This window comes from Salvelinus alpinus, chromosome 1, assembly GCF_045679555.1.
Source record: "Salvelinus alpinus chromosome 1, SLU_Salpinus.1, whole genome shotgun sequence".
Taxonomy (NCBI): Eukaryota; Metazoa; Chordata; class Actinopteri; order Salmoniformes; family Salmonidae; genus Salvelinus; species Salvelinus alpinus.
Window position 1 is genome coordinate 61,811,854 of NC_092086.1, and position 25,913 is coordinate 61,837,766.

The 25,913-nt window shown below is 42.5% G+C and overlaps 2 protein-coding genes across 7 annotated transcripts in view; both read right to left on the reverse strand.

The window, feature by feature from the left end:
* The window catches only part of LOC139582803 (carbonic anhydrase 4-like), a 31,849-nt gene extending 23,706 nt beyond the window's left edge, over positions 1-8,143 (reverse strand). For all 3 annotated transcript variants that reach the window (XM_071413158.1, XM_071413148.1, XM_071413167.1), the window contains exon 1: positions 8,012-8,143. In XM_071413158.1, the coding sequence (XP_071269259.1) occupies positions 8,012-8,075 (64 nt within the window). In that variant the 5' untranslated portion in view covers positions 8,076-8,143. The remainder of the gene's footprint in view (positions 1-8,011) is intronic.
* A 1,987-nt stretch (positions 8,144-10,130) lies between these two features.
* Positions 10,131-25,913, reverse strand: part of LOC139582816 (phosphatidylinositol-3,5-bisphosphate 3-phosphatase MTMR4-like) — a 115,800-nt gene continuing 100,017 nt past the window's right edge. For 3 of the 4 annotated variants that reach the window (XM_071413189.1, XM_071413180.1, XM_071413198.1), the window contains 9 exons: positions 22,975-23,086; positions 21,887-22,082; positions 21,439-21,624; positions 20,814-20,984; positions 20,296-20,450; positions 18,342-19,968; positions 18,008-18,145; positions 15,117-15,205; positions 10,131-14,790 (listed from right to left, as the gene is read on the reverse strand). In XM_071413189.1, coding sequence (XP_071269290.1) covers positions 14,613-14,790; positions 15,117-15,205; positions 18,008-18,145; positions 18,342-19,968; positions 20,296-20,450; positions 20,814-20,984; positions 21,439-21,624; positions 21,887-22,082; positions 22,975-23,086 — 2,852 coding nt within the window. In that variant the 3' untranslated portion in view covers positions 10,131-14,612. The remainder of the gene's footprint in view (positions 14,791-15,116; positions 15,206-18,007; positions 18,146-18,341; positions 19,969-20,295; positions 20,451-20,813; positions 20,985-21,438; positions 21,625-21,886; positions 22,083-22,974; positions 23,087-25,913) is intronic. The other variant, XM_071413206.1, reaches the window with a different exon arrangement.

Here is a 25,913-nt window from a genome sequence, read left to right on the forward strand (position 1 = left end):
TGACCTCTGACTGGTTCATCCTAACATCGTTGGTGCCGACGTGGATAACAACATCTCTATACACTCTACACTCGCCAGTTTTAGACTTAGCCAGCACCATCTTCAGATTAGCCTTAACGTCGGTAGCCCTGCCCCCTGGTAAACAGTGTATGATCGCTGGATGATTTTTTAAAGTCTAATGCTGCGGGTAATGGAGTCTCCAATGACTAGGGTTTTCAATTTATCAGAGCTAATGGTGGGAGGCTTCGGTGTCTCAGACCCCGTAACGGGTGGAGGAGAAACCAGGGAAGGCTCGGCATCTGACTCCGACTCATTGCTTCATGGGGAGAACCGGTTGAAAGTTTATGTCGACTGTATGAACGACACCGGTTGAGCATTCCTACAGCATTTCCTTCCAGAAGCCATGAGAAAATTGTCCGGCTGCGGGGACTGTGCAAGGGGATTTATACTACTATCTGTACTTATTGGTGGCACAGATGCTGTTTAATCCTTTGCTACACTTCAAGGAATAATGTTAATGTTACTATTAGCTTCGGTTGGTTGAGGTTGTGTAGAACCCGTGTAGAACCATGTCCAGATAAAGCGTCAGGGGTGAAAAAGTTTAATGAAAAAAGTAGAGCGAGGGAATAAAAATATACAACCGTAAAGTTGGCAAGTAACATTAGCAACAAACCGCACAGCAGCACGTAAACAATCCACAAATTGTGATCGGAGACTCGAAATTAAGCTCAGGTGCATCCTTTTTCATTTGTTATTGTTTCAACTGCCGATTGGCCCTTAAAGTGTGTGTACTTTAATGTGTATACAGTGGCTTTGGAAAGTATTCCGACAACTTGACTTTTTCCACATTTTCCCACTCCACCAGCCTTACTCTAAAATTGATTAAATAAATAAAAATCCTAAGCAACCTACACACAATACCCCATATTGACAAAGCAAAAACAGGTTTTTAGAAATGTTTATACATTTATTACAAATAAAAAACAGAAATACCTCAAATGTCTGTAGAAACAAACCTTCTCCAACAGTCTTCACTCAACATTTTAATTCTCGCTCTGTAAAAAAAGAGCTCATTTCTAAAAAAAAGTATTACAATTTTAGTTAAAAAAAGCTAACGACAATTCTTTACCTCATTTACAGAAGTATTCTGAGACTCGAAGTTAAGCTCAGATGCATCCTGTTTCCATTGATCATCCTTGAGATGTTTCTATAACTTGATTGGAGTCCACCTGTAGTAAATTCAATTGATTGGACATGATTTGGAAAGGCACACACCTGTCTATATAAGGCCCACAGTTGACAGTGCATGTCAGAGCAAAAACCAAACCAAAGGAAGTGTCCGTAGAGCTCAGAGACAGGATTGTGTCAAGGCACAGATCTGGGGAACGGTACCAAAACATTTCTGCAGAATTGAAGGTCCCCAAGAACAGAGTGATCTGGGGCGAAGGGCCTTGGTCAGGGAGGTGACCAAGAACCTGATGGTCACTCTGAAAGAGCCCTAAAGTTCCTCTGTAGAGATGGGAGAACTTCCCAGAAGGACAACCATCTTTGCAGGACTCCACCAATGAGGCCTTTTAATGGTAGAGTGGCCAGACGGAAGCCACTCATCAGTAAAAGGCATACTTCAAATCAAATCAACGTTTATTTGTCACGTGCGCCGAATACAACAGGTGTAGACCTTACAGTGAAATGCTTACATACAGACTCTTGGAGTTTGCCAAAAGCTTGGAGTTGGAGTTTGCCAAAAGCCATCTAAAGACTCTCAGACCATGAGAAACAATATTCTCTGGTCTGATGAAACCAAGATTGAACTCTTTGGCCTGTATGCCACGCGTCACGTCTGGAGGAAACCTGGCACCATCCCTACGGTGAAGCATGGTGGTGGCAGCATGCTGTGGGGGTGTTTTTCAGAGGCAGGGACTGGGAGACTAGTCAGGATCAAGGCAAAGATGAATAGAGCAAGGTACAGAGAGATCCTTGATGAAAGCCTGCTCAAGAGTGCTCAGGACCTCAGACTTGGGTGAAAGTTCACCTTCCAACAGGACAACTACCCTAAGCACACAGCCAAGACAATGCAGGAGTGGCTTCGGGACAAGTCGATGAATGTCCTTCAGTGGCCCAGCCAGAGTCCGGACTTGAACCCAATCGAACATCTCTGGAGAGACCTGAAAATAGCTTTGCAGCAATGCTCCACATCCAACCTGACAGAGTTTGAGAGGATCTGCAGAGAAGAATGGAAGAAACTCCCCAAATACACGTATTAAACAGCATTATTATCACACAGGTGCACCTTGTGATGGGGATAATAAAAGGCCACCCTAAAAATGTGCAGTTTTGTCACACCACACAATGCCACAGATGTCTACATTTTTGAGGGAGAGTGCAATTGGCATGCTGACTGCAGGAATGTCCACCAGAGCTGTTGCCAGAAGGTTGAATGTTAATTTCTCTACAATCAGCGTCCTCCAACGTTGTTTTAGAGAATTTGGCAGTATTCCCAGGACCTCCACATCCAGGTTCTTCATCTGCGGGATCATCTGAGACTAGCCACCCGGCCAGCTGAAGAAACTGATTAGTATTTCTGGGTGTAATAAAGCCCTTTTGTGGAGAAAAAATAATTTTGACTGGCTGACTGGCTCCCCAGTATGTGGGCCTATGCCCTCCCAGACCCCCCCATGGCTGTGCACCGGCCCATTCATGTGAAATCCATATATTAGGGTCTAATACATTCATTTCAATTGACTGATTACCTTATATGAGCTGTAACTCAGTAAAATCTTTGACATTTTTGCATGTTGCGTTCATATTTTTGTTCAATATATTTCTATATAGATTTTTTTTTTATTGTACTGGATTTCAAGTGTATTGGCCAATCAATCAACCAATCACTCTAATCTTAATTCCAACCAGTTGCTCTTTGTCAATCAATTAGCCTACAAACAGAGCCTGCTGCTGTTAATTGGCATCCAATCACATTTCCGTGCGCACAATTCCTGTCTAACTAATTTGGCAATCTGCTGATAGGCAGACCCTGATGCTGCTTTAATCTTTATTAGACCAGTGCAGGACAAAGTAATATGAGCAATAGGGTCTCAATGGTTTTGAGCTGGGCGCACTCCCAGGAGAGCAAGGTTTTCAGCAGCCAAGAAATAGGAAGCTGTCAAAGATAAAGAAAAGCAATGAAATCAAAACAAAAGGCAATGAAATTAAAATAAATTCATATCTGTCTGCACGACCAGTATGAAAACTTAATCAGGATATCAACCTTTCTGGAGCAGGCGTTCCACCAGAGACCCACTTCGACAACATCCGGTGAAATTGCAGAGCGCGAAATTCAAATTGCAGAAATAGAAATATTTAACATTCATGAAAATACAAGTGTCATACATCAAAATAAAGCTTAACTTCTTGTTAATCCAGCCGCTGTGTCAGATTTCAAAAAAGCTTTACGGTGAAAGCACACCATGCGATTATCTGAGGACAGCGCCCAGCATACAAATGCATGAAAAACATTTTTCAACCAGGCAGGTGCGCCACGAAAGTCAGAAATAGCAATATAATAAAAGCCTTACCTCCAAAAGGCCCCAGATACACCACAAATTGTACTTTTGTTCGATAAAGACCTTCTTTAAAACCACAACAACTCAGTTTAGCTGGCGCGCTTCATTCAATAATCCACCGGTTTCCCTCCTTCAAAATGCATACAAAATGAATCCCAAACGTTACCAATAAACTTCTCCAAACAAGTCAAACAACGTTTATAATCAAACCTCAGGTACCCTAATACGTAAATAAACGATCAAATTTAAGACGGAGAATCGTTATTGTCTTTACCAGAGATAAACAACAAAGAACGCGCTCTCATCCACGCGCATGAAAACACTACAGCCAAAATGGGAGCCACTTAGAAAAATGACAAATTCTATCAAGCCTGAAACTCTTTCTAAAGACTGTTGACATCTAGTGGAAGCCCTAGGAACTGCAATCTGGGAGGATTCCGCCTCATAATAAACATGACAGCCATTGGAAACAGTGGTAGGCTGAATTTTTTATTTGTGGATGGTTTGTCCTTGGGGTTTCACCTGCTATATCAGTTATGTTATACTCACAGACATTATGTTAGCAGTTTTAGAAACTTTAGAGTGTTTTCTATCCTGTTTGGGATAAGGGGCAGCATTTTCATGTTCGGATGAAAAGCGTGCCCAGAGTAAACTTCCTGCTACTCAGGCCCAGAAGCTAAAATATGTATATTATTAGTAGATTTGGATGGAAAACACTCTGAAGTTTCTAAAACTGTTTGAATGATGTCTGTGAGTATAACAGAACTCATATGGCAGGCAAAAACCTGAGACAAATCCAACCAGGAAGTGGGAAATCTGATGTTTGTATATTGCACTCCCTAAGGCTTCCACTAGATGTCAACAGTCTTTATAACTTTGTTTGCGGCTTCTACTGTGTAGGGGGAGAGAATTAGAGCTGTTTCAACCAGATGTCTGGCAGAATGCCATGAGCTGGTCACACGTGTTGCCATGAGAGCGACCTGCGTTCCATTGCATTTCTAAAGACAAAGGAAGTCTCCGGTTTAAACATTATTGAAGATTTATGATAAAAACATCCTAAAGATTGATTCTATACATCGTTTGACATGTTTCTATGAACTGTTATATAACTTTTTGGACTTTTCGTCTGAACTTTCGCCTGGACTTGCCCGCGCCTCGTGAGTTTGGATTTGTGAACTAAACGCACTAACAAAAAGGAGGTATTTGGACATAAATTATGGACATTTATTGTGGAACTGGGATTCCTGGGAGTGCATTCTGATGAAGATCATCAAATGTAAGTGAATATTTATAATGCTATTTCTGACTTCTGTTGACTCCACAACATGGCGGGTACCTGTATGGCTTGTTTTTGTGTCTGAGCGCCGTACTCAGATTATTGCATGGTGTGCTTTTTTCGTAAAGCTTTTTTGAAATCTGCAATAAGGAGAAGTATATCTTTAATTCTGTGCATAACACTTGTATCTTTTATCAAAGTTTATGATGAGTATTTCTGTAAATTGATCTGTCTCTCTGAAAATTCGCCGGATGTTTTCGAGGCACAACATTACTGAACATAACAATGTAAACTGAGATTTTTGGGATATAAATATGAACTTCATCGAACAAAACATAAATGTATTGTGTAACATGAAGTCCTATGAGTGACATCTGATGAAGATCATCAAAGGTTAGTGATTCATTTTATCTCCATTTCTGCTTTTTGTGACTCCTCTCTTTGGCTGGAAAATGTCTGTATGTTTTTTTGTGACTCTGACCTAACATAATCATATGGTGTGCTTTCGCTGTAAAGGCTTTTTGAAATCGGACACGATGGGTAGATTAACAAGAAGTTAAGCTTTAATTTGATGTATTGCACTTGTGAATGTATGAAAGTTAAATATTTCAAAAAAATATTTTTGAATTTCGCGCTCTGCCTTTTCAGCGGATGTTGTCTAGCCATAAGAAGCTATCCATATCTACCAATTATATGCATATCCTAGCTTCTGGGCCTGATTAACAGGCAGTTTACTTTGGGCACGCTTTTCATCCGGACGTCAAAATACTGCCCCCTAGCCCAAAAAGGTTTTAAGGTATGTTAAAAAAAAGACAGTGAGAGAGATCTCAGGAGATGTATGTCATTGTGTTCTCTATGAGTAGGCTTACACAACAACACTCCACATTTTACATGGTATGTAGGTCTACCTGGTTAAATAAAGGTGAAATAAAAAAAAAAAAAAAAAAAAAATACAGGTTATAGGTAGCTTGCTCTAAACTGGAACATAGTGCTAATTCCAAGGGGCTATTAATGAACCATAATAATCAACAATGCAAATGGGTATGTCATGGCCAAGTAATTGTGCACAGAGGTCATGTGTGTCTTTTGGAATGCAAAGGGAACGACCACCTGGAAGAGCAGGGGAGAATTCAGTGCACAGGTATTTAAACCTCTACAGGATCGGTGTCCCTACCTCGGGACGGTTGAGATAACGTAGGCTAATGCAATTAGCATGAGGTTGTAAGTAACAAGAACATTTCCCAGGACATAGACATATCTGATATAACCTTAAATTCTGGTTAATCTATAACTGCACTGTCCAATTTACAGTAGTTATTACAGTGAAAGAATACCATGCTATTGTTTGAGGAGAGTGCACAGTTATGAACTTGAAAATGTATTAATAAACCAATTAGGTACATCTTGCTACATTTTTTTTTACATAAATACAATGTTTCATTGGATCAGTCTAAAACTTTGCACATACACTGCTGCCATCTAGTGGCCAAAATCTAAATTGCTCCTGGGCTGGAATAATACATTATGGCATTTCTCTTGCATTTCAAAGATGATGGTACAAAAAAAATACAAAAAACCACATGGTTTTTCTTTGTATTATCTTTTACCAGATCTAATGTGTTAAAGCTCTAGGTGTCTTGTTATCAGATGCAAAACAAACGTACCATGATCAGTTACGTTTGTCAATGCAATTTTTATCCAAATGGTATGGTATCCAGTTTCAACAGCACCTGCTCTCAACATCTGTAGAGCATGCAGTGTAGCCTGTGCATTACCCATTTCAGCATTCGGGAGATCATGGATTGTGTCGTAATTTTATCAATGAAACTAGGCCTGTAGGATATCTGCGTTCGCCGGGTTAAAGATTTTACGTTTTTACGCAGCGCTTATTCCTGGAGCTCATGCCGCGTCTCGTTGAGTGCTGCGGCAAACACGCACGTTCCTCTCATTGGCTCGCGTTGAACCCCGCATATGATGCAGGTGCACGTGGAAGAATGAATGGGATTGCTTAATATAACGTAGCCTTTTCAAAATACAATTCTAAACACGATATGATGGGCTTCTCGGTTCGTTTTCTTTTAATAGTAGCCCAGAATAATCTACCGGGCATCACTTTGACACCTCAGTGCCGGCACCTTTGGCATATTGATTTGCTGACAGGCAGAGACTCTCACTTTATGTCCTTGAACTCACTGTGCTTTCCTCGTCAGGGGGGGGTGAGAGCCTGCCAGCAATGCCGTGACGCTCGTGAGAAATGCGTGGGAAATCTCTTATCGACAAGGCAGTTAGTTATTGGAGAGAATTTTATGCGCGCGTTTGGAGTGATGACAGTGCGGTGCGTGGAATATGAGCATGTCTTTGATGTTCAAAGCTAGTAGTGGTCATAGGGTACGCTAGTAGCCTACATATAGACTACAAACTTATTTTTTATTTATATTAAATTAGCCAGCGAAGTGTTATCAATTTCATAAATGCTCAAATGGGACACCGGATGATATCTGAAAGGCTGCTCGTGGATCATTGACTTATCATTTTTTAAATGCCAAAACAGGACCTTCCCAAATAAAAGGCCATTTTTGAAGTCTATAACAAAAATATAACAGCTAAAACTGACTTCAACCAATTGCTTGTACTGTTTTATTTGTCGACTTGTACAGCTTTTGATATATCATAGGAAATAAGAAGTAGATGTGTTGCCGTTTAATTAAACGAATCTAAACCCTCAATACAACATCAACAATGTAAATGCAAATGTAAATGTACAACAATGTAAATGCTTTCAGAGGGTAACAATGAGCAGGTGGATCATGCATAAACTTTATCGGCTAGAATGACCAAAGGATGTAAAGTGATCCCCTCACCAAGTTGATGTTATCTGTAATATGCTAGTTTCAACTCAGTGGTAGGAAATGAGAACATTGTCGCATGTTTACTTCAGGGTATTTGATCAATTTAAACTGCAAATAAACATTCTTTTTTTTTTTACATTTGTTTTGAATTTACAATGAGCTCATTTAACTTTTTTCGTTTCTCCCAAATGTATTAAACACCTACATCTTTGTGTCAGTTGACAATTGAAAAATATGCACGAATCTGATTTATTTAATATATAGCCTATATAGAGATTATACCTTTCCTTCTAAATTCCGAACACAATTAATTGAAATCGACTCACCTGCCCCGGTGCAGATCTTCAAAAAGGATGGCAAAAAAATCTGTACGATTAGATGCCGCTGCATTTTGGAGCGCGTCTCTGTCAGGCTCGAGCAGCGCAGGGGAACACAATGAGTTTGTTATTAAATGTGATCCATTCTTCTTCTAAGGGGGTCTTATACTTTATTAACAGCCCTGGCCCCTCCCCCTCAGGCATTACTTCTAATAAACATCCCAACCGATAACATTTCCTCTAATAGCCTATCAATTGCTCACATATTTACAGAGGTCTTCATTATGAGATTATTTTCAATAATTAATATGCTGGCATTTATTGACAGTTCAACTGTCAGGGGGTATGAGAAGACTGACACTAAACTAACACCGTGCAGGTAGAGATATCTCATTATACAAAGTGACAACTGACCACCTCTGATTACTTAAACATATATCTGTGTGTGTGTGTGTGTGTGTGTGTGTGTGTGTGTGTGTGTGTGTGTGTGTGTGTGTGTGTGTGTGTGTGTGTGTGTGTGTGTGTGTGTGTGTGTGTGTGTGTGTGTGTGTGTGTGTGTGTGTGTGTGTGTCCATTGTTCAGGATCTGAGCTATTCCCCCTCTGGAATGATGAGGGTGTGGGTAATATGTTTCCCCATGACCCCTTTATTTAACTGACCTGGATCTGGGTGATAAAACGTAATCTCAGCCATGCAGCATCAACTTGTTTTATGTTAAAGTCCAATTATAAATTCCTCCATCTATATAGAGGATAAAGAGGTTGTCACCTCATCTGATAGTTAATAACTAACTCACACTCACACACACACACAGATACAATTATACTGTAAAAGCCTGATTGTCCACTCTCTGAGACTTGGAAACAAATGAACAGGCTGTTTCACTGCTACAGTACTTTTATTCTGAACACAGTTGCCCCTCAGAGGCCATAAACAGACACACATGCCTGATTCACAATATAGGGCCAACCCGAACTGTACTGTGCCGACTGATGTTTTCTTTTTACATTGTCCTTTTCAATATGGTAGCAACTATGGTGAATGTGAAACCAAGCCAGCGCAGTACAGCTCGGCTAGGTTCGGCTTAGTAGTGTGACATTATTGTAACATTTGAACCACTTACTCCTCAGCCAGGTTATTAGCCTATTGTTTATGTTTTCCATGTTTAACCCTCTTGAAATAACCTAAAATATGTTACTGCTTGCCATTCCTATTAGTGTGAGTATTTTGAATAGTAGTGGAAGGCTTATAAGTGGACATGGGATTTTAGAGATGAGAGAAGTCATATTAGAGTTGTGAGTTGAATGCCATGTATGAATGTAAACATCTCCTACCTCCGAACACTGTCAGAAAATGACATTAAGTAATTTCTTACAAAGCATTCTGTGACGAAACACAGCCTGTGTGGGGGCCTTATTACTGTACTGTGTCAATGCCATACTGTAGTAGACATACAGAAGGAAAGGTATTAACTTCAGCCCACCACCATCTTGTGGTCAATTTGGAAAATACAGGAAATTCTTTCTCACTAGGATATGCCATGGCCGGTGGGAACTCTGTCAGTAGCACAGTATCCATGTGAAATTTTAAAAAACAGGGTCCAAGGGACATTTATAATCAACTGCAGACTGCCAATATCTCTCAACTGATATCAACCGAAAATGACATATCCCATCCAATTCATTCTCAGGCCATCTTGCCTGCTCAGTAAGACTACTGGCATTTCAGCACCTTATCCAGTGTCTGAGGCTACAACAAGTACAAGACCTCGCCAACTAGAATGTGCAATATGAAGTTAACTAATTAACTATCCTTAAACCAATATAAATGTCATTTGAATGATGATGTCCATGTCCTTGATATAGTTACCTTTTGAGGGATGGCAAGAGATCTCCACTCCACATGCCAGCCTCCTGTCTGGGACCTGGATGGGTAGAGAGGGCCAGGTGGTGGTAGTCTGAACTCAAATCCTGTTTCGCAGCCTGCCCAAAGGTGGCTGCTTGCCCAAAGGTGAACTATTTACAATGCTCAATCATACTTCTGAAGCAGGTGGGCACCGAAAAGCTTTGTCTGAAGATAATATTACGCCATAAAAACATCAAACAGAGAATGGAGATGGGAAGCACATCCATGATATAGATAATCTTTTTTATTTTAACCCTTGACCTTTTACAGTGCATTTAATTTGTTTACACAATTATTTGCTAAGTGACAGGTTTTAGCCACTTGTACAGAATCAGATAACTATGCATATCTGGGTTCCACAACCTCCTCGTTAAGGTTTTGCCTTAATCAACATCGTGTGAAAAGACCCCAAAAGTTATTATGCAATGGATAACCATGACAACCATACAAACTCAATATTTAATTTAAATCTTTAAATCTTCAGTTCATTCTTTTACAAACAAACAAATCAATCTCATTATCTAATGGACATGTCCCTGTTCTGATATTTAAATAATTTCCATGTTGTTAAAGCAGCTATCTGTACCATTTAAATCAAACCAAGCAGTGGCCAGTTAGTTAACCTGCTGTCGTCTCCATGAGAAATGCTTTCAAAAATAAAAATACCAAAATAAAGAAAATATGGCACTATTGTGTCAAGGAACGCACATTAGACGAAACAAACACAGAGCTTTTTGCAATCGAACAATTTGTTGGAACCACAGCCAAACTCCGGCACGGCATCCAAACTTATTTAGCTACGTTCCACAACAGTGTCAGTTCATTTTGGAAACATGACAAACTCAGTTTACTGTAAGTACAGGAAATAAAGAAATAGCACTTTAGTACTTTCTCTGGAGTCTTTTTAATGCCGGGTACTAATTTCTGAGACAGGAACCTGACAAGGAGGATGATCGAACGATTGATCGAACAATCAATCAAAAGACGAGGGTTGAGCAGTCAATCAAAACAGGACAATGTTACTGTACATCAACATCAAGCCCTTCTCAAACATCACTGTAGAAATACAGTACCAGTCAAACGTTTGGACACACCTACTCATTCCAGGGTTTTTCTTTATTTTTACTATTTTCTATATTGCAGAATAATAGTGAAGATCAAAACTATTAAAAAACATATGGAATCATGTAGTCACCCAAAAAGTGTTAAACAAATCATAATATATTTTTTATTTTTTATTATTCAAAGTAGCCACCTTTTGCCTTGATGACAGCTTTGCACACTCTTGGCATTCTCTCAACCAGCTTCATGAGGTAGTCAGGAATGCATTTCAATTAACAGGTGTGCCTTGTTAAAAGTTAATTTGTGTAATTTCTTTCCTTCTTAATGCGTTTGAGCCAATCAGTTGTGTTGTGACAAGGTAGACAGGTACAAGGTACACAGAAGATAGCCCTATGTGGTAAAAGACCATGTCCATATTATGGCAAGAACAGCTCAAATAAGCAAAGAGATATGACAGTCCATCATTACGTTAAGACATGAAGGTCAGTCAATGCGGAACATTTCTTCAAGTGCAGTTGCAAAAACCATCAAGCGCTATGATGAAACTGGCTCTCATGAGGACCACCACAGGAAAGGAACACACAGAGTTACTTCTGCTGCAGAGGAGAAGTTCATTAGAGTTACCAGCCTCAGAAATTGCAGCCCAAATAAATAGTTCAAGTAACATAGTTCAAGTAACAAACACATCTCAACATCAACTGTTGAATCAGGCCTTCATGGTCGAATTGCTGCAAAGAAACCACTACTAAATGACACCAATAATAAGAAGAGACTTGCTTGGGCCTAGAATCATGAGCAATGGACATTAGACCAGTGGAAATCTGTCCTTTGGTCTGATGAGTCCAAATTTGAGATTTTTGGTTCCAACCGCCGTGTCTTTGTGAGACGCAGAGAAGGTGAACGGATGATCTCCGCATGTGTGGTTCCCACCATGAAGCATGGAGGAGAAGGTGTGATGGTGTCGGGGTGCTTTGTTGGTGACACTGTCTGTGATTTATTTAGAATTCAAGGCACACTTAACCAGCATGGCTACCACAGCATTCTGCAGCGATTCGCCATCCCATCTGGTTTGCGCTTAGTGGGACTATCATTTGTTTTTCAACAGGACAATGACCCAACACAACTCCAGGCTGTGTAAGGGCTATTTGACCAAGAAGGAGAGTGATGGAGTGCTGCGTCAGATGACCTGGCCTCCACAATCACACAACCTCAACCCAATTGAGATGGTTTTACTATGAGCTGGACCGCAGAGTGAAGAAAAAGCAGCCAACAAGTGCTCAGCATATGTGGGTACTCCTTCAAGTTTGTTGGAAAAGCATTACAGGTGAAGCTGGTTGAGAGAATGCCAAGAGTGTGCAAAGCTGTCATCAAGGCAAAAGGTGGCTACTTTGAAGAATCAAATATAAATATATTTGGATTTGTTTAACACTTTTTTGGATACAACATGATTCCATATGTGTTATTTCATAGTTTTGATGTCTTTACTATTATTCTACAATATAGATAATAGTAAAAATAAAGAAAAACCATTGAATGAGTAGGTGTGTCCAAACTTTTGACTGGTACTGTGTACTCCATTATTCAAAACCCCTCCATCCATCCCTCCCTCTCCCATCAGCTAACAGCCATCAAGTGCTTTCTAGTGATCTTTCAAGTCATACTCTATGACAACATTGCAGAAATCCCTCTATTTGGAAACGCGGAAACAACTTTCCTTGTCTGGATGGTTAGCCATTCTATTATAATTTTTTAAAGACTCCTCTGATCAGGTGCATATATATCCGAATGACAATTATTTATCTGTGATAAACCTTTCTCGATACAAATAGTGGGGTACCTCTAATGTTAAAACCGTTGCGACAGGAATTGAGAATAGCTTTGATAAAGGCAGAACCACATTAACTGTGCATATTATATATTTTTTTAAATAACACATTGCAGGAATGAAAAAGTACACAACCCACCTAATGTGCATTAACATAAACAGTAACACTTGTCATAACATGGTCATAACAGTCATGACCCATATATTTACACCTGTTGTGACATCTATTTCGTTATTTTATGACTGGTTATGACACCTACAAGTGTCACAACTAAAAAAAAAATGTAATACTTTTTTCCCTGACAAGATGTTTCCTTTCGTTTGAATGTTTGTTTCTTGAAACCTTTGTTGTTGTAATGAATTCTTTACAGTCATGTTATTTTTCATCATATTTTAAATAACTTGTAAAAAAAAATTACCTTTGACACTGTCATGAAGCATTATGACCACTCTGTGTCACTTTACTTGGACTGAGAAAATACACTTTATGACACTGTCAAGAAGCATTATGACCATCATAATCATATAAGCCAGATATGCTCATTTACATCCCCTTTATATCAGTCAAAAAGAATGTGTCTTGTCCTGCTCCTGAAATCTTCTCCTGCATTCATCCAGTCATCAGCATTGGCCAACTTAAAAAAATATACATAACATCACAACCAGCCATAAAATAACTACTGTGGTAGGTTTTGTGCGTTTTTACTCTTATGTAGGTGTCATAACCAGCCATAAAATAACACAATATATGTCACAACAAGTCTAAATATGTGTCATGAGTGTTATGACCCTATTATAACAGGTTATGACAAGTTATGTCAGCTGTTATGACATATGAAATGGTTATGACCATGTCATAACGTGTTATGATGCTGGGTGTCAAGTGTTACCACATAATCAAATATTATCGTCAGTCTTCCAGTTACTCCAACACACTTGTCCATTTCATTTCTAACATTTACATTCAAGCTCCACAAAAAGATACAACAGCAAGTAAACAGCAGATTTCTCCCTTTCGCTCGAGTTTGGTCTCAAATTCCCTTAAATACACAAACAGCTTGTAGTGCACAAAATAATAAGAATACAAAATTAGACTTAAATACTGTAGCAGCATTTTTTATTTTTCTTGTTAAAGTTGTCATCAGCCTCCATTTAACAGGTAAAGGCTTTGGAGTCCCCAACACTTGGGAGGGCAAGAGATTGTCCTTGGAGGCGAGTAGGTGGGTGTGTGTGTGTGTGTGTGTGTTTCGGGCGGGGAGGCACATTATGGGGTGGTTGGTTGGTGTGTGTGAGAGGGATGCGCTAGAATGGGGGTGGACATTCAGGTAGGTTTGAGATGGAGCTACAGGAGCAGGGGGGTGGCATGGGGCATCAGGGGGTATCTGAGGCACCAGTGGAGAACAATAGCCCCAGGGCAGGGCAGCAGGACGCTGCAGCCTTCCTTCCAGGCTGGAAATGTGTTAGACCAAAAGGGGTTCAACTCAGTGGGATAGCCTCCATAACAGCTCTTCCTCATCCATCTCCCTCACTCAGTTAATTCACTGTCATCCCCTATCCTCTTCCACTCCTCAGTCAGTCTCTCATCCCCAGTGGTCAGTGGCCTCTCTCCATTCTCAAGTTTTGCCTCCCTGCCACAGAGCAACCACAAGTCCTCCTCATCTTCCCACACAGCCAAGACCAGACCATGTTAGGGTAGTAGGAGCAGGGCACATGGCTCAAGCTGATCCAAGAAGCTGCTCATCCAGGTCCTAACCGGGCCAAACTGAACTAGGCCAGGCCAGACTGAGCCAGCACAGTAAGGGGCTCCCTCTCCTGTCTCTCAGCTGGAGGCTGTGGCGATGGGCTTCTTGAGCTGCTGGCTGCAGATCTCTCTGTTCCTAGCCTCCAGCAGCAGGTCATAGCAGATGTTACACACTAAGACAGGGTCGTACAGCTGCTGGTCTGGGATGGGCAGCTTCAGGTGGCAGCAGTCTTTACAGAACACATTGCCACAGTTCCTAAAGGAGGGAAAAGGGCAAACAGAGTCAACAACTAGATTCACATTTTAGTCATTTAGCAGATGCTCTTATCCTGAGAGTGCATTCAACTAACATAGGAAAAACAACCAACTTTCTTCAAAACAGCTGATCTGCAACTAGATTCACTAAAGATGCAAGGGATGTCGTACGTGCTGCTAAGTCTTTTTTAAATCTCAAATCACGGTTGGTGTGGTATAAAATCTGCTGTGCGTTGAAGGTTTATGCTATGTTTATTATCCTACACTTTACATTTTAATTTCTTGATTAATGCATACATTAGTGATCAATGGTAAAGCTAAACAAACCTGCAGTGATGACGTCGCTTGGCCATCCAGAACTCACAGTCACAGTTGAAACAATGGGAGGCCATGTGATCGGGCACCCACCTGGTGACCTGCAGATACACGCATTTCTATTAGAACAGTGTGTGACACATACAGTGCTTTCAGAAAGTATTCACACCCCTTGACTTTCTCCACATTTTGTTGTGTTACAGCCTGAATTTAAAATGGATTAAACAGAGTTTGTTTTGTCACTGGCCTACACTCAATACCCCATAATGTCAAAGTGGAATTCTGTTTTTCAAAATGTTTACAAATTAATAAAAAATGAATAGCTGAAATGTGACGTGTTTCAGGAAACTAGGCGTATGTCACAAGTCACGACTTCACAGAGAGCCATTAGAATTTTAAAAAAAAATCAAAATGCGTTTTTTGGGCAGAAATGCCTTCTGGAACATGTGAACTTTCATTTGCCTTAATAACAAACTTGTATGCCATCTTTAAATATGAATACAATTGTTAAATTCCGAGCCATGTTGGTTAAGACACAGAAAAAGCCAGAAACCTTTTCACTAGCCATAATTGGCTGAGATAATGAGTGGGCTGGACATGCCGAGAGAGGAGTTAGGATTGTTCTGCCATATAGAAGGCTTCTGTCTATTTGAGCTGGTCAGTCTGTGTTGGTAATCCTGTTGAATGTGGCTTTAAAAAAAAACAAATTGTGTAGTGGAGCTGCATAAGTGTTGCTCTCCACTTTCTGGAGGATCGAGATTTGAAATCAGCGGAATTAGAGTATGATAGCAAAAGAGATGGAGAAAATACCTGTTTCCGGATTACATCTTCAAACTAAGGGCAACCGTGGCATGGCATCCGTGACAGGGAGACATGTCCATCATGCATGATGATGTATACAGGTAAGATAGTCTAGCTAGCTACATTTTCATATGTTACATGTTTATAATTTTGACAGAATGTAGTTTCATTTCAAGCTAAAGTGTACTGTTAGCTAGCTAGCTAACATTAGCTGGCTGGCTCCCTAGCTAACGTTACGTGTATGACGTTATTATTCGTATCCCAGAACCGTTTGCTTTGCTAGTTAGAGCCTAATTTTAGCTGAAATTGTTGCCAGCAGAGCTGGTTAGGCTATTTTCATGTTATCCAGAGGTAAACAAATGTCTGGAACTAAAGCTTAAGAGGGTGTGAACGATGCTGAATGGGTGTAGACAAAGAGGAGCTCTTCACTACATACCAAAACATTCAAAGGCCATTTTCTCAAAAGTGAGTTTACAAGTTTAACAACTTTCAAAGCAGAATTACTTTCCCGTTGTTCCTCAAAAATGCAGTGTATGATTTACCATTTTGTAGTCTCCACTTTTATCAATGTAAAATACACAATTTTACATTTTGCTTCATAAGACCAAATCCAGTTGGTGAGTCACAAATGTCTTGAGTCACTAAGTATTCAACCCCTTTGTTATGGCAAGCCTAAATAAGTTCTGGAGTAAAAATGTGCTTAACAAGTCACATAATAATCTCTGTGCAATAATAGTGTTTAAACTGATGGATTTTTACATGGATGTTTTTATTATGCTAATTAGATTTTCACGGGTGCACGGACATCAACATTACAGGGTTAACATGATTTTTGAACGACCATCTCATCTCTGTACCCCACACATTCAATTATCTGTAAGGTCCCTCAGTCAAGCAATGAATTTTCAAACACAGTTTCAACCACAAAGACCAGGCAGGTTTTCCAATGCCTTGCAAAGAAGGTCACCTATTGGTAGATGGCTAAAAATAAAAAAGGCAGATACTGAATATCCCTTTGAGCATGGTGAAGTTATTAATTACACTTTGGATGGCATATCAATAGACCCAGTCACTACAAAGATACAGGTGTCCTTCCTAACTCAGTTACTGTAGAGGAAGGAAAGGGCTCAGGGATTTCACCAGTTACAGAGTTTAATGACTGTGATAGGAGAAAACTGAAGCTGGATCAACAACATTGTCGTTACTCCATAATACTAGCCTAATTGAGAGTGAAAAAAGGAAGCCTGTACAGAATAAAAATATTCCAAAACATGCATCCTGTTTGCAACAAGGCACTAAAATAATACTGTAAATAAATTGGCAAAGCAGTTAACTTTTTGTCCTTAATACAAAGTGTTATGTTTTGGGCAAATCCAATTAAACACTACTGAGTACCACTCTTGATATTTTCAATTATAGTGGCGGCTGCATCGTGTTATGGGTATGCTTGTAATCGTTAAGGACTGGGGAGTTTTTTAGGATTAAAAAATGGTAGGGAGCTGGCCAAATCAGGCCAAATCTACACTGAAGTTACTTACCAAGAAGTCAGAGTCTCCGAGTTACAGTTTTGACTTCAATCTACTTGAAAATCTATGGCAAGATTTGAAAGATCTGAAAATGGTTGTCTAGCAATGATCAACAACTAATTTGACTGTGCTTGAACATTTTTGAAAAGTATAATGGGCAAATCTTGCACAATCCGGGTGTGGAAAGCGCTTAGACTCACAGTAGTAATTGCTGTCAAAGATGCTTCTACAAAGTATTGACTCAGGCGTGTGAAAACTGATGTACTGTAAATGAGATATTTCGGTATTTAATTTATAATAAAATAGCAAAAATGTAAAAAAATATATGTTTTCACTTTGACATTATAAGGTATTGTGTGTAGATGGGTGAATTATTTGTATTTATTTTTATCCATTTTGAATTCAGGCTGTAATAACAAAATGTGGAATAAGTCAAGGGATATGAACACTTTCTGAAGGCACTGTACGTATCTGGGGCAGAAAGGTAGAAAGATGAGTGGGAGAGGAGAGGCTGTAGTATACAGTGTAGTATAGGGTTAGGGTTATTTATAAGAAGCAGTAGAGAGAGAGAGAAACCTGAAGCAGACTACGAGGGACGCTGACCTCTGTGTCCTTCTGCTCCACTCTGTCCCAGCTGCCCTCGGAGAAACAGTCCTCGCTGTGATCCGACAGACTTTCCTCCTCGTCACTATCGTCTGACTCACGCAGACACGTCTGGGAACAGACAGGTCAATATGAGAGGGAGGGAGACAGGTTGAGCGCGAGAGACATACAGTATGTTGAGAGAGAGCGAGAGAGACACTGTTCCATACCTTTTTTCACTTTCATAATTTCACAGTACAGTAATAATACATTGGGGGTTTATCAACACTGGGTTACTGTTTAAAGTCTACATGTGAGAGTTACTCACAATGTCGTCCTCGTAGTCGACGTCAGGCTCAGAGGGCGGCATGCCGTACTGTCTCTCCAGCCTCATCTGCAGCTGGCGCACCTGTCTCCTCAGCACTTCCACTTCCTGTTTATATCCCGCCTCGATCTGCCTGAGACGCTGCTGCACCGCGTCCATGGGCACCGGCAGCCCGTCATCATCCAGGTAGGCCGGGGGGGGCTGGGAGGGCGGGGAGAAGGGAGAGGCTGGTAAGAACTGGCGGGTTGAAGAGGTGGGTGGAGTGCTGGTGCTGGTTTGGCTGCAGATGGCAGCATAGCCTGAGCTGCTTCTGACTGCAGAGAGCCAGCCTGACCCTGACTGGACTGTGCTGGAGCTGGCTGGGGCTGGAGCCGGGCCACGGACCCTTTCCTCCTTCTCCTTTCGGCAGCACTGCGAACCTCCGTTAGGCAACCCGTTGGACACGGCCATGCCCTGGGCACGGAGCAGCTTGCCAGCCAGGCGTCGACTCTGGTAGGCGGTGGGCTGGAGGGCCTGACAGAAACCTGAGGAGAGATTAGCTGGGAGGCCAGACTGGCTGGCTGCGGTGTTGCAGGCGGACTGGACCAGGCCCTGGACACTCTCCCAGTGGGAGCCCAGGAGAGACAGCTCCTCACTGACACTCAGTTGGCTCTGGGAGACCGGGTGTCGCACCGCCACTACCTGGCTGTTGTCAACAGGGGGCACTGTAGATGCGGAGGCCATTGCTACTGTTGGTACTGCTACAACACATTCTCTCAAAGGCACCAACTCTCTACCACTCACAACCCCTGTCCTCTTCCCTTCTCTCTCCGCTCCCTGGGCCTGGGACTGGGTCTGGGCCTGGGGTAAGGCCCACTCTGGGGCCCGGGTCTGGCCCAGACTTTCTTTCCTGCTGTGGGGCGGTGTTGGTGGGGCCTCTGCTTTGTCCGTGAGGGTCTCTGTGGAGTCTTCCATGGCCATAGGGAATAAAGGAACTAGCTGCTCGAGGGCCGGCAGCTCTGCAGAAGCTGAGTGTCTGTTCTGGAGGCTATTGGTGATAGGCCCATTCAGAACAGCTGCCGGTAGTGGGCCCTTCCAGGCAGGTGGGGAAGGTAGGCATGCTTCTGCTGCCCGGGCAGGGTGGGTAGTGACCTCAGCAGTCCTGTAGTGGCTGTCAGCCGCCTGTTGTGGCAAGGGAGGGGGAGGGCAATGGGGGCTGGTAGTCTGGAGGTGGGAATGGAGGAGAATGGGTGTGGGCAGGGGGAGAGGGGGGGGATGGGGGAAGCCCTTCTCCAGAGTGACAGGGGGGAGGGGCAGGGAGGGCAGAGGTTGTGTCGTCAGACAAATCTCCTCACTCAACTCCTCCTCAAAGCCCTCTTCCCTTGGCTCCATCTCCAGGGGTGTGGTAGGAGGAGTCTGAGTGACAGGCTCCACCTCCGAGTCATTGTCGTCCAATCCCGTGTCAGGGCTGACGTCCTCGGGGCTATCGGGTTCGGCCCCTCCTCCTATAGCAGCCATAGGCTCCAACCCATGGGCAGTACGGCCCTCCTGGCAGTGCTTGTTGAGGTTGGGGTCGCTGGAGGTGCGGGTGAGGGCCATCCCGTTCTCACAGGCCGACACCAGGCTGTCCATGGAGCGAGACTTAGGAAGCCTGCACAAAGGGGAAAAAATACCAATCTCAAGTTGACGGAGCTTCCCTCATCTGTGAGCTTCCTTCTGTACCACTAGAGAGCAGGCATGATCTGAGCAACACTAGAGATGTAAGATAGTGAACCAAGCACACCTTCAGTTTTCACCACAAGCCTGTTCCCTCCTTATTTAATAAGCCTTGAAAAGAGAGAGCTCAGAGCAATACAAGGAATACAAGTAGCACGACGATGGCTTGAGATAAGTAAATGGTCTTACGAAAACACTAATGGACTGTATTGATGACTAGAGACCGAGATGGAAGAATGGAGTGGGTAAGGGATAGCCCCACCTGTCGAGAGATCGTGAGGTGAGCTCATCTCCCTGTGCGCAGGGGCACAGGTAGAGCTCCATGGCGTCCTCGGCAGCGGTGCAGGGGGAGGAGGTGGGCAGGTAGACGGCCGTCCACAGCTGCAGGGCCCGGGTGTGGCACACCGGCTGCAGCACCTGGACACAGGGGACAGGGAGGAGAGGACCAAGGGGCAGAGGTCAATAAAAGACAAACACATAAATTACGTTTTGTCTCAGTAAATCCATATAAAAGTTGCCGATATCATTTTTTTATGCATTAATCTTGTATATTTGGATGAGAGCATCTTTCCTTTCTTTTAAAGGTCAACAAGAGTATCAAAAAGCTCCACTCATTACCGACACACTATGATCCTGGGCGTCATCAGAAGTGTATTGGACATTGGAAAGATTGACACCTTGTGTCTCAATATGAAAATGGAGGAGAGGGGAGGAGATAATGAGGATAGGATAGAACAGAAGTGAATAGAAAAGAAAAACGTGACCGTAGAGGTAGGTTACCATATCATGACAGGGAATATAAAGGAAGTTCTGGAAGTTCTTGTTGCCGGTGCGGAGCAGAGACCAGATGGAGCAGGTGCGTTTGTAGATGTTGCGGGCCTCTCTCTCCCACCTGTTGTTACACAGGAACGTCCCGTACAGACACGAGTATGTGTGCTGAACCAGCTTGACCTGGGGGAGAGGAACACAACACAACATAGTTAGCCCTACACACATTCCTTACAATACATACAACAGTACACTCTTAACAAAGAGTACAAAGGTATATATAGTTAGACCTTTACAATGGCTTTTTCTCAGTCCTTACACAGCATACAATACTGTATGTACACTTTAAGACACAATACACATAATACTGTATTCAAAGGTTACTGTCTGATACCTCTTATGTACAAACGTTAAATAAATCTTTAAGACATGTCCTATGCCAACAGAAGAGTAGTAAAAAGTGCCAGGTAGAAAGAGCTTCTAGAGGTAGAAAGAGAGAGAAGGTGAAGGCAAAGAGAAAGAGAAAGAGGAGAGAAAAAGAGAGACGAGGGCAAAGAGAGAGAAGAGAATGAAAAGGAAAGTGAGAAAGAAAGAAATTGAAAAGGAGAGGTGGTTAAGTGTAGCCTACTGTACATACCAAGAATGCCTCGTTGAACTCGAAGAAGCAGGGGAACTGTTTGAGTAGCTGGTGAACACAGTCTAGCCACTGTAGGAAGACAGGACACTTCTCACTCACATCATCAGCACTCTCCTGGTGACCGCAGCGATCGCCAAACTTATGACCGTAGTCCAACCACTCTGTCTCCACCAGTACCTGGAAACCCTGTGGATTGGGGAGGGGGGGGGGGGGGGGGGGGGGTTCAGTTGTGTTTCTCACACCATGGCATAAAAAAGGTGTGTGTGTGTGTTTTTGGTAAATTCAAAAGGGTGTGCGAAACAATTGGTAATACCATGAACTTTCACTATCAAAATGTAACAAAACCTGATATTTGCTGCATCAGTGTTAGTCTTAGTGACCACAGTATCCTAAGGGCCAGGGGTCAGAACGTGTCAGAGAGTGAGTGTGAGTGTGTATGTGTGTCTACCTCTAGTGTCCTATAGAAGGGGTCCAGCAAGATCTTGGCAAGAGCCACAATCTGTGGGGTGCGGTCCCACCCGTCTGAACAATGCACCAGGGCAGGACGTCCCTCCCTTTCCACCGCAGAGCACACTAGAGTGGCAGCCTTCAGCATGACGGATAGGTGCTGCAGCCAACGGGTGCTCTCCAGAGCAGAAAGCCAGCTGGGAATACACAAGCCAAGGAGGGACCAATCAGAACAGGTCTAGAGGTTTTAGAATGTATTCTGAGGGAGGTAAATAAATAACGATGGGTTGAGTAAGCGGAGGTAACCCTGAGGACACCGGGGAGGGGGGTGTGGCAGGGGGAAGTGAAGCCCCTGACCTAGATCTGTAATGGGCTCTCTCATTTTAAAAGTGGTCACTACAGCACCTCTTTTAGAATACCAGAAAATCTACCACTAGAAAAGGCCTCGTGTGCATCATGTGATGTCACTGATTCCAGTTTGGGAGTTGGGGCATGCACTCTCTACATGCAAGGAGACAGTCACACACAAAAGACCTGGGACAAATATTATTTGAAATCTTTCAAGTACTTAGAGCATTTTCTTTAGCCTAACCTAGAATGCCAGGTGGGTAGTGTTTGCCCTTTAGGGACTCTTCTATATACTATATACTATTTGAAATTATTTAAAATACTTGAACTGTGCTTTTATTGCATCCATTGTCTGTCACAATGGATGCAATAAAAAGCACAGTTCAAGTATTTTAAATAATTTCAAATAGTATTTTAAGACAGGTTTGAGAGAGAGAGACACACACACACACACACACACACACACACACACACACACACACACACACACACACACACACACACACACACACACACACACACACACACACACACACAAACAACACAAACACAAACAACACAAACACACACATCAGACAGACAGCTGGCCTGCCCAGCGGGATTGGGGCTGGATTGTGGCTGGCTGCATTCCCCTTCTCCCTGTGGTGTAACCTTACTGAGGCCTGGAGAAGGGAATGATGGGATGAAAGGAGAAAGAGATGGATGGAGGGAGGGAGAGAAATGTCAGAGGGATCCACTTACTTCCCAGGGTCGGGGATCTGGCTACAGACTGTTCGGAGGGACTGGAAGCTGTTCCTAATGGAGTGGATGTTGGCCATGCCCATGAACATCACCTCACAGTTAGGGTAATACTCTGAAAACAAAAACATCCAGATAAACAAAAACATAATCACTCAGACTACAGTTAGGGTAATATTAGGAAACACACAGGAACAGACACACAATAACTTCAGTCACATGGGGTATTAGTACCCTGCAGACACACAAAGACAAAAATATCATCAGTCAGAATAAAACGCCAAGTACAATCTTTACTGCTTAGGGAGAGTGAGCTGTAAAGATGATTGATTGCGGTTGTGTTCAAGCTCAGAACAGGTGATTTGACAGATTGACAGGTCTGAATGTCAACAAGACCAATGTGAGCGGCTCATGACAGCATCTCCCAGAGAGAGAAATAGACCCACAGTATAGGGCCATGTCATGTTACGCCTCTGCCTTTTGTTTTAAGACGGTCATAATATGGATCATTTAGCTATTTGATATTGAATTTTAGGACCCCTTTAGGCATAAAAAATAAATACCCCAAAAATATTTTATAAAATATTGAAATTGGCCTTTACTACTATAGCCCAGTGAAATACATTGAATAACACATTAATAAATGGGAAAAAATACAGTCCCCCCAAAATATCATAAGAATCAAGGTTTTGAAGTGTTTGTCCTATATCTAGGAGATATATGAAAGCTCAGGAAATATATATTTTTCTCACACATATTTAACCCCTTTTTTGGGTATGCAAAAAAACAACCTTCATCCACTCATTTCTTTACCAGTACCGGTTACCTTCAGACGAGTCCCCTGATACTTTTGGGGGGTCGTAAGAGCAACACCATCATGTTCGTGAGAGTCTCCTCTTTCTATAGAATGATCATAATAGTAGATCAAACTGTTCGGACGCTACAGATGTTTTTGTGTGAAGATGGATTTTCAGGATGTCTCATGGTCTGACAAACATCGCTCTAGCTCTGCCATCTTTCAACGCAGATGCGGAAGTGCAACATCGGCAGATTCAAAAAACATATTTCTAGCTGAAATTGACGGATTTTGATGGGATTTTTTTTATTATGTTACTTAGATTGGGGGGACTCTAGGGGGTTATAATACATTATTTTTGTCAAATATGACTGGAGTTTAGCCAATATACAGTACCGGAAATTATTCAGATCCCTTGACTTTTTCCTCTTTGTTACGTTACAGCATTAATCTAAAATGGATTAAAGAAAAACAAATCCTCATCAATCTACACACAATACCCCATAATGACAAAGCGAAAACAGGTTTTTCGCTTTGCAAATGTATTAAATATAAAAAACTTGAAATACCTTATTTACATAAGTATTCAGACCCTTTGCTATAAGACTCGAAATTGAACTCAGGTGCATCCTGTTTCGATTGATCATCCTTGAGATGTTTCTACAACTTCATTGGAGTCCACCTGTGGTAAATTAAATGAATTGGACATGATTTGGAAAGGCACACACCTGTCTATATAAGGTCCCACAGTTGACAGTGCATGTCAGAGCAAAAACCAAACCATGAGGTCGAAGGAATTGTCCGTAGAGCTCTGAGGCAGGATTGTGTCGAGGCACAGATCTGGGGAAGGGTACCAAAACATTTATGCAGCTTTGAAAGTCCCCAAGAACACAGTGGCCTCCATTCTTAAATGGAAGAAGTTTGGAAGCACCAAGACCCTTCCTAGAGCTGGCCGCCCGGCCAAACTGAGCAATCGAGGGAGAAAGGCCTTGGTCTTTGCTCACTCTGACTCTAGACTTCCTCTGTGGAGATGGGAGAACCTTCCAGAAGGACAACCATCTCTGCAGCACTCCACCAAACACCCCTTTATGGTAGAGTGGCCAGGCGGAAGCCACTCCTCAGTAAAAGGCACATGACAGCCCGCTTGGAGCTTGCCAAAAGGCACCTAAAGACTCTCAGAACATGAGAAACAAGATTCTCTGGTCTGATGAAACCAAGATTGAACTCTTTGGTCTGAATGCCAAGCGCAACGTCTGGAAGAAACCTGGCACCATCCCTACGGTGAAGCATGGTGGTGGCAGCATCATGCTGTCGGGATGTTTTTCAGTGGCAGGGACTGGGAGACCAGTCAGGATCGAGGGAAAAATGAACGGAGCAAAGTACAGAGATCCTTGATGAAAACCTGCTCCAGAGTGCTCAGGACCTCAGACGGGGTGAAGGTTCACCTTCGAACAGGACAACGACCCTAAGCACACAGCCAAGACAACGCAGGAGTGGTTTTGGGACAAGGCTCTGAATGTCCTTGAGTGGCCCAGCCAGAGCCCAGACTTGAACCCGACTGAACATCTCTGGAGAGACCTGAAAATAGCTGTGCGGCGACGCTCCCCATCCAACCTGACAGAGCTTGAGCGGACCTGGAGAGAAGAATGGGAGAAACTCCTCAAATACAGGTGTGCCAAGCTTTATCTACCAAGGGAATTCTCTTCGATTATAATCACAGCCGTATATATTCCCCCCCAAGCAGACACATCGTTGGCCCTGAACGAACTTCATCTGACTCTTTGTAAACTGGAAACCACACACCCTGAGGCTGCATTCATCGTAGCTGGGGATTTTAACAAGGCTAATCTGAAAACAAAACTCCCTAAATTCTATCAGCATATCGATTGTGCTACCAGGGCTGGTAAAACCTTGGATCATTGTTATACTAACTTCCGCAACGCATATAAGGCCCTCCCCCGCCCTCCTTTCGGAAAAGCTGACCACGACTCCATTTTGTTGCTTCCAGCCTACAAACAGAAACTAAAACAGCAAGCTCCCGGGCTCAGGTCTGTTCAACGCTGGTCCGACCAATCTGATTCCACTCTTCAAGACTGCTTCGATCACGTGGATTGGGATATGTTCCGCATTGCGTCCAACAACAACA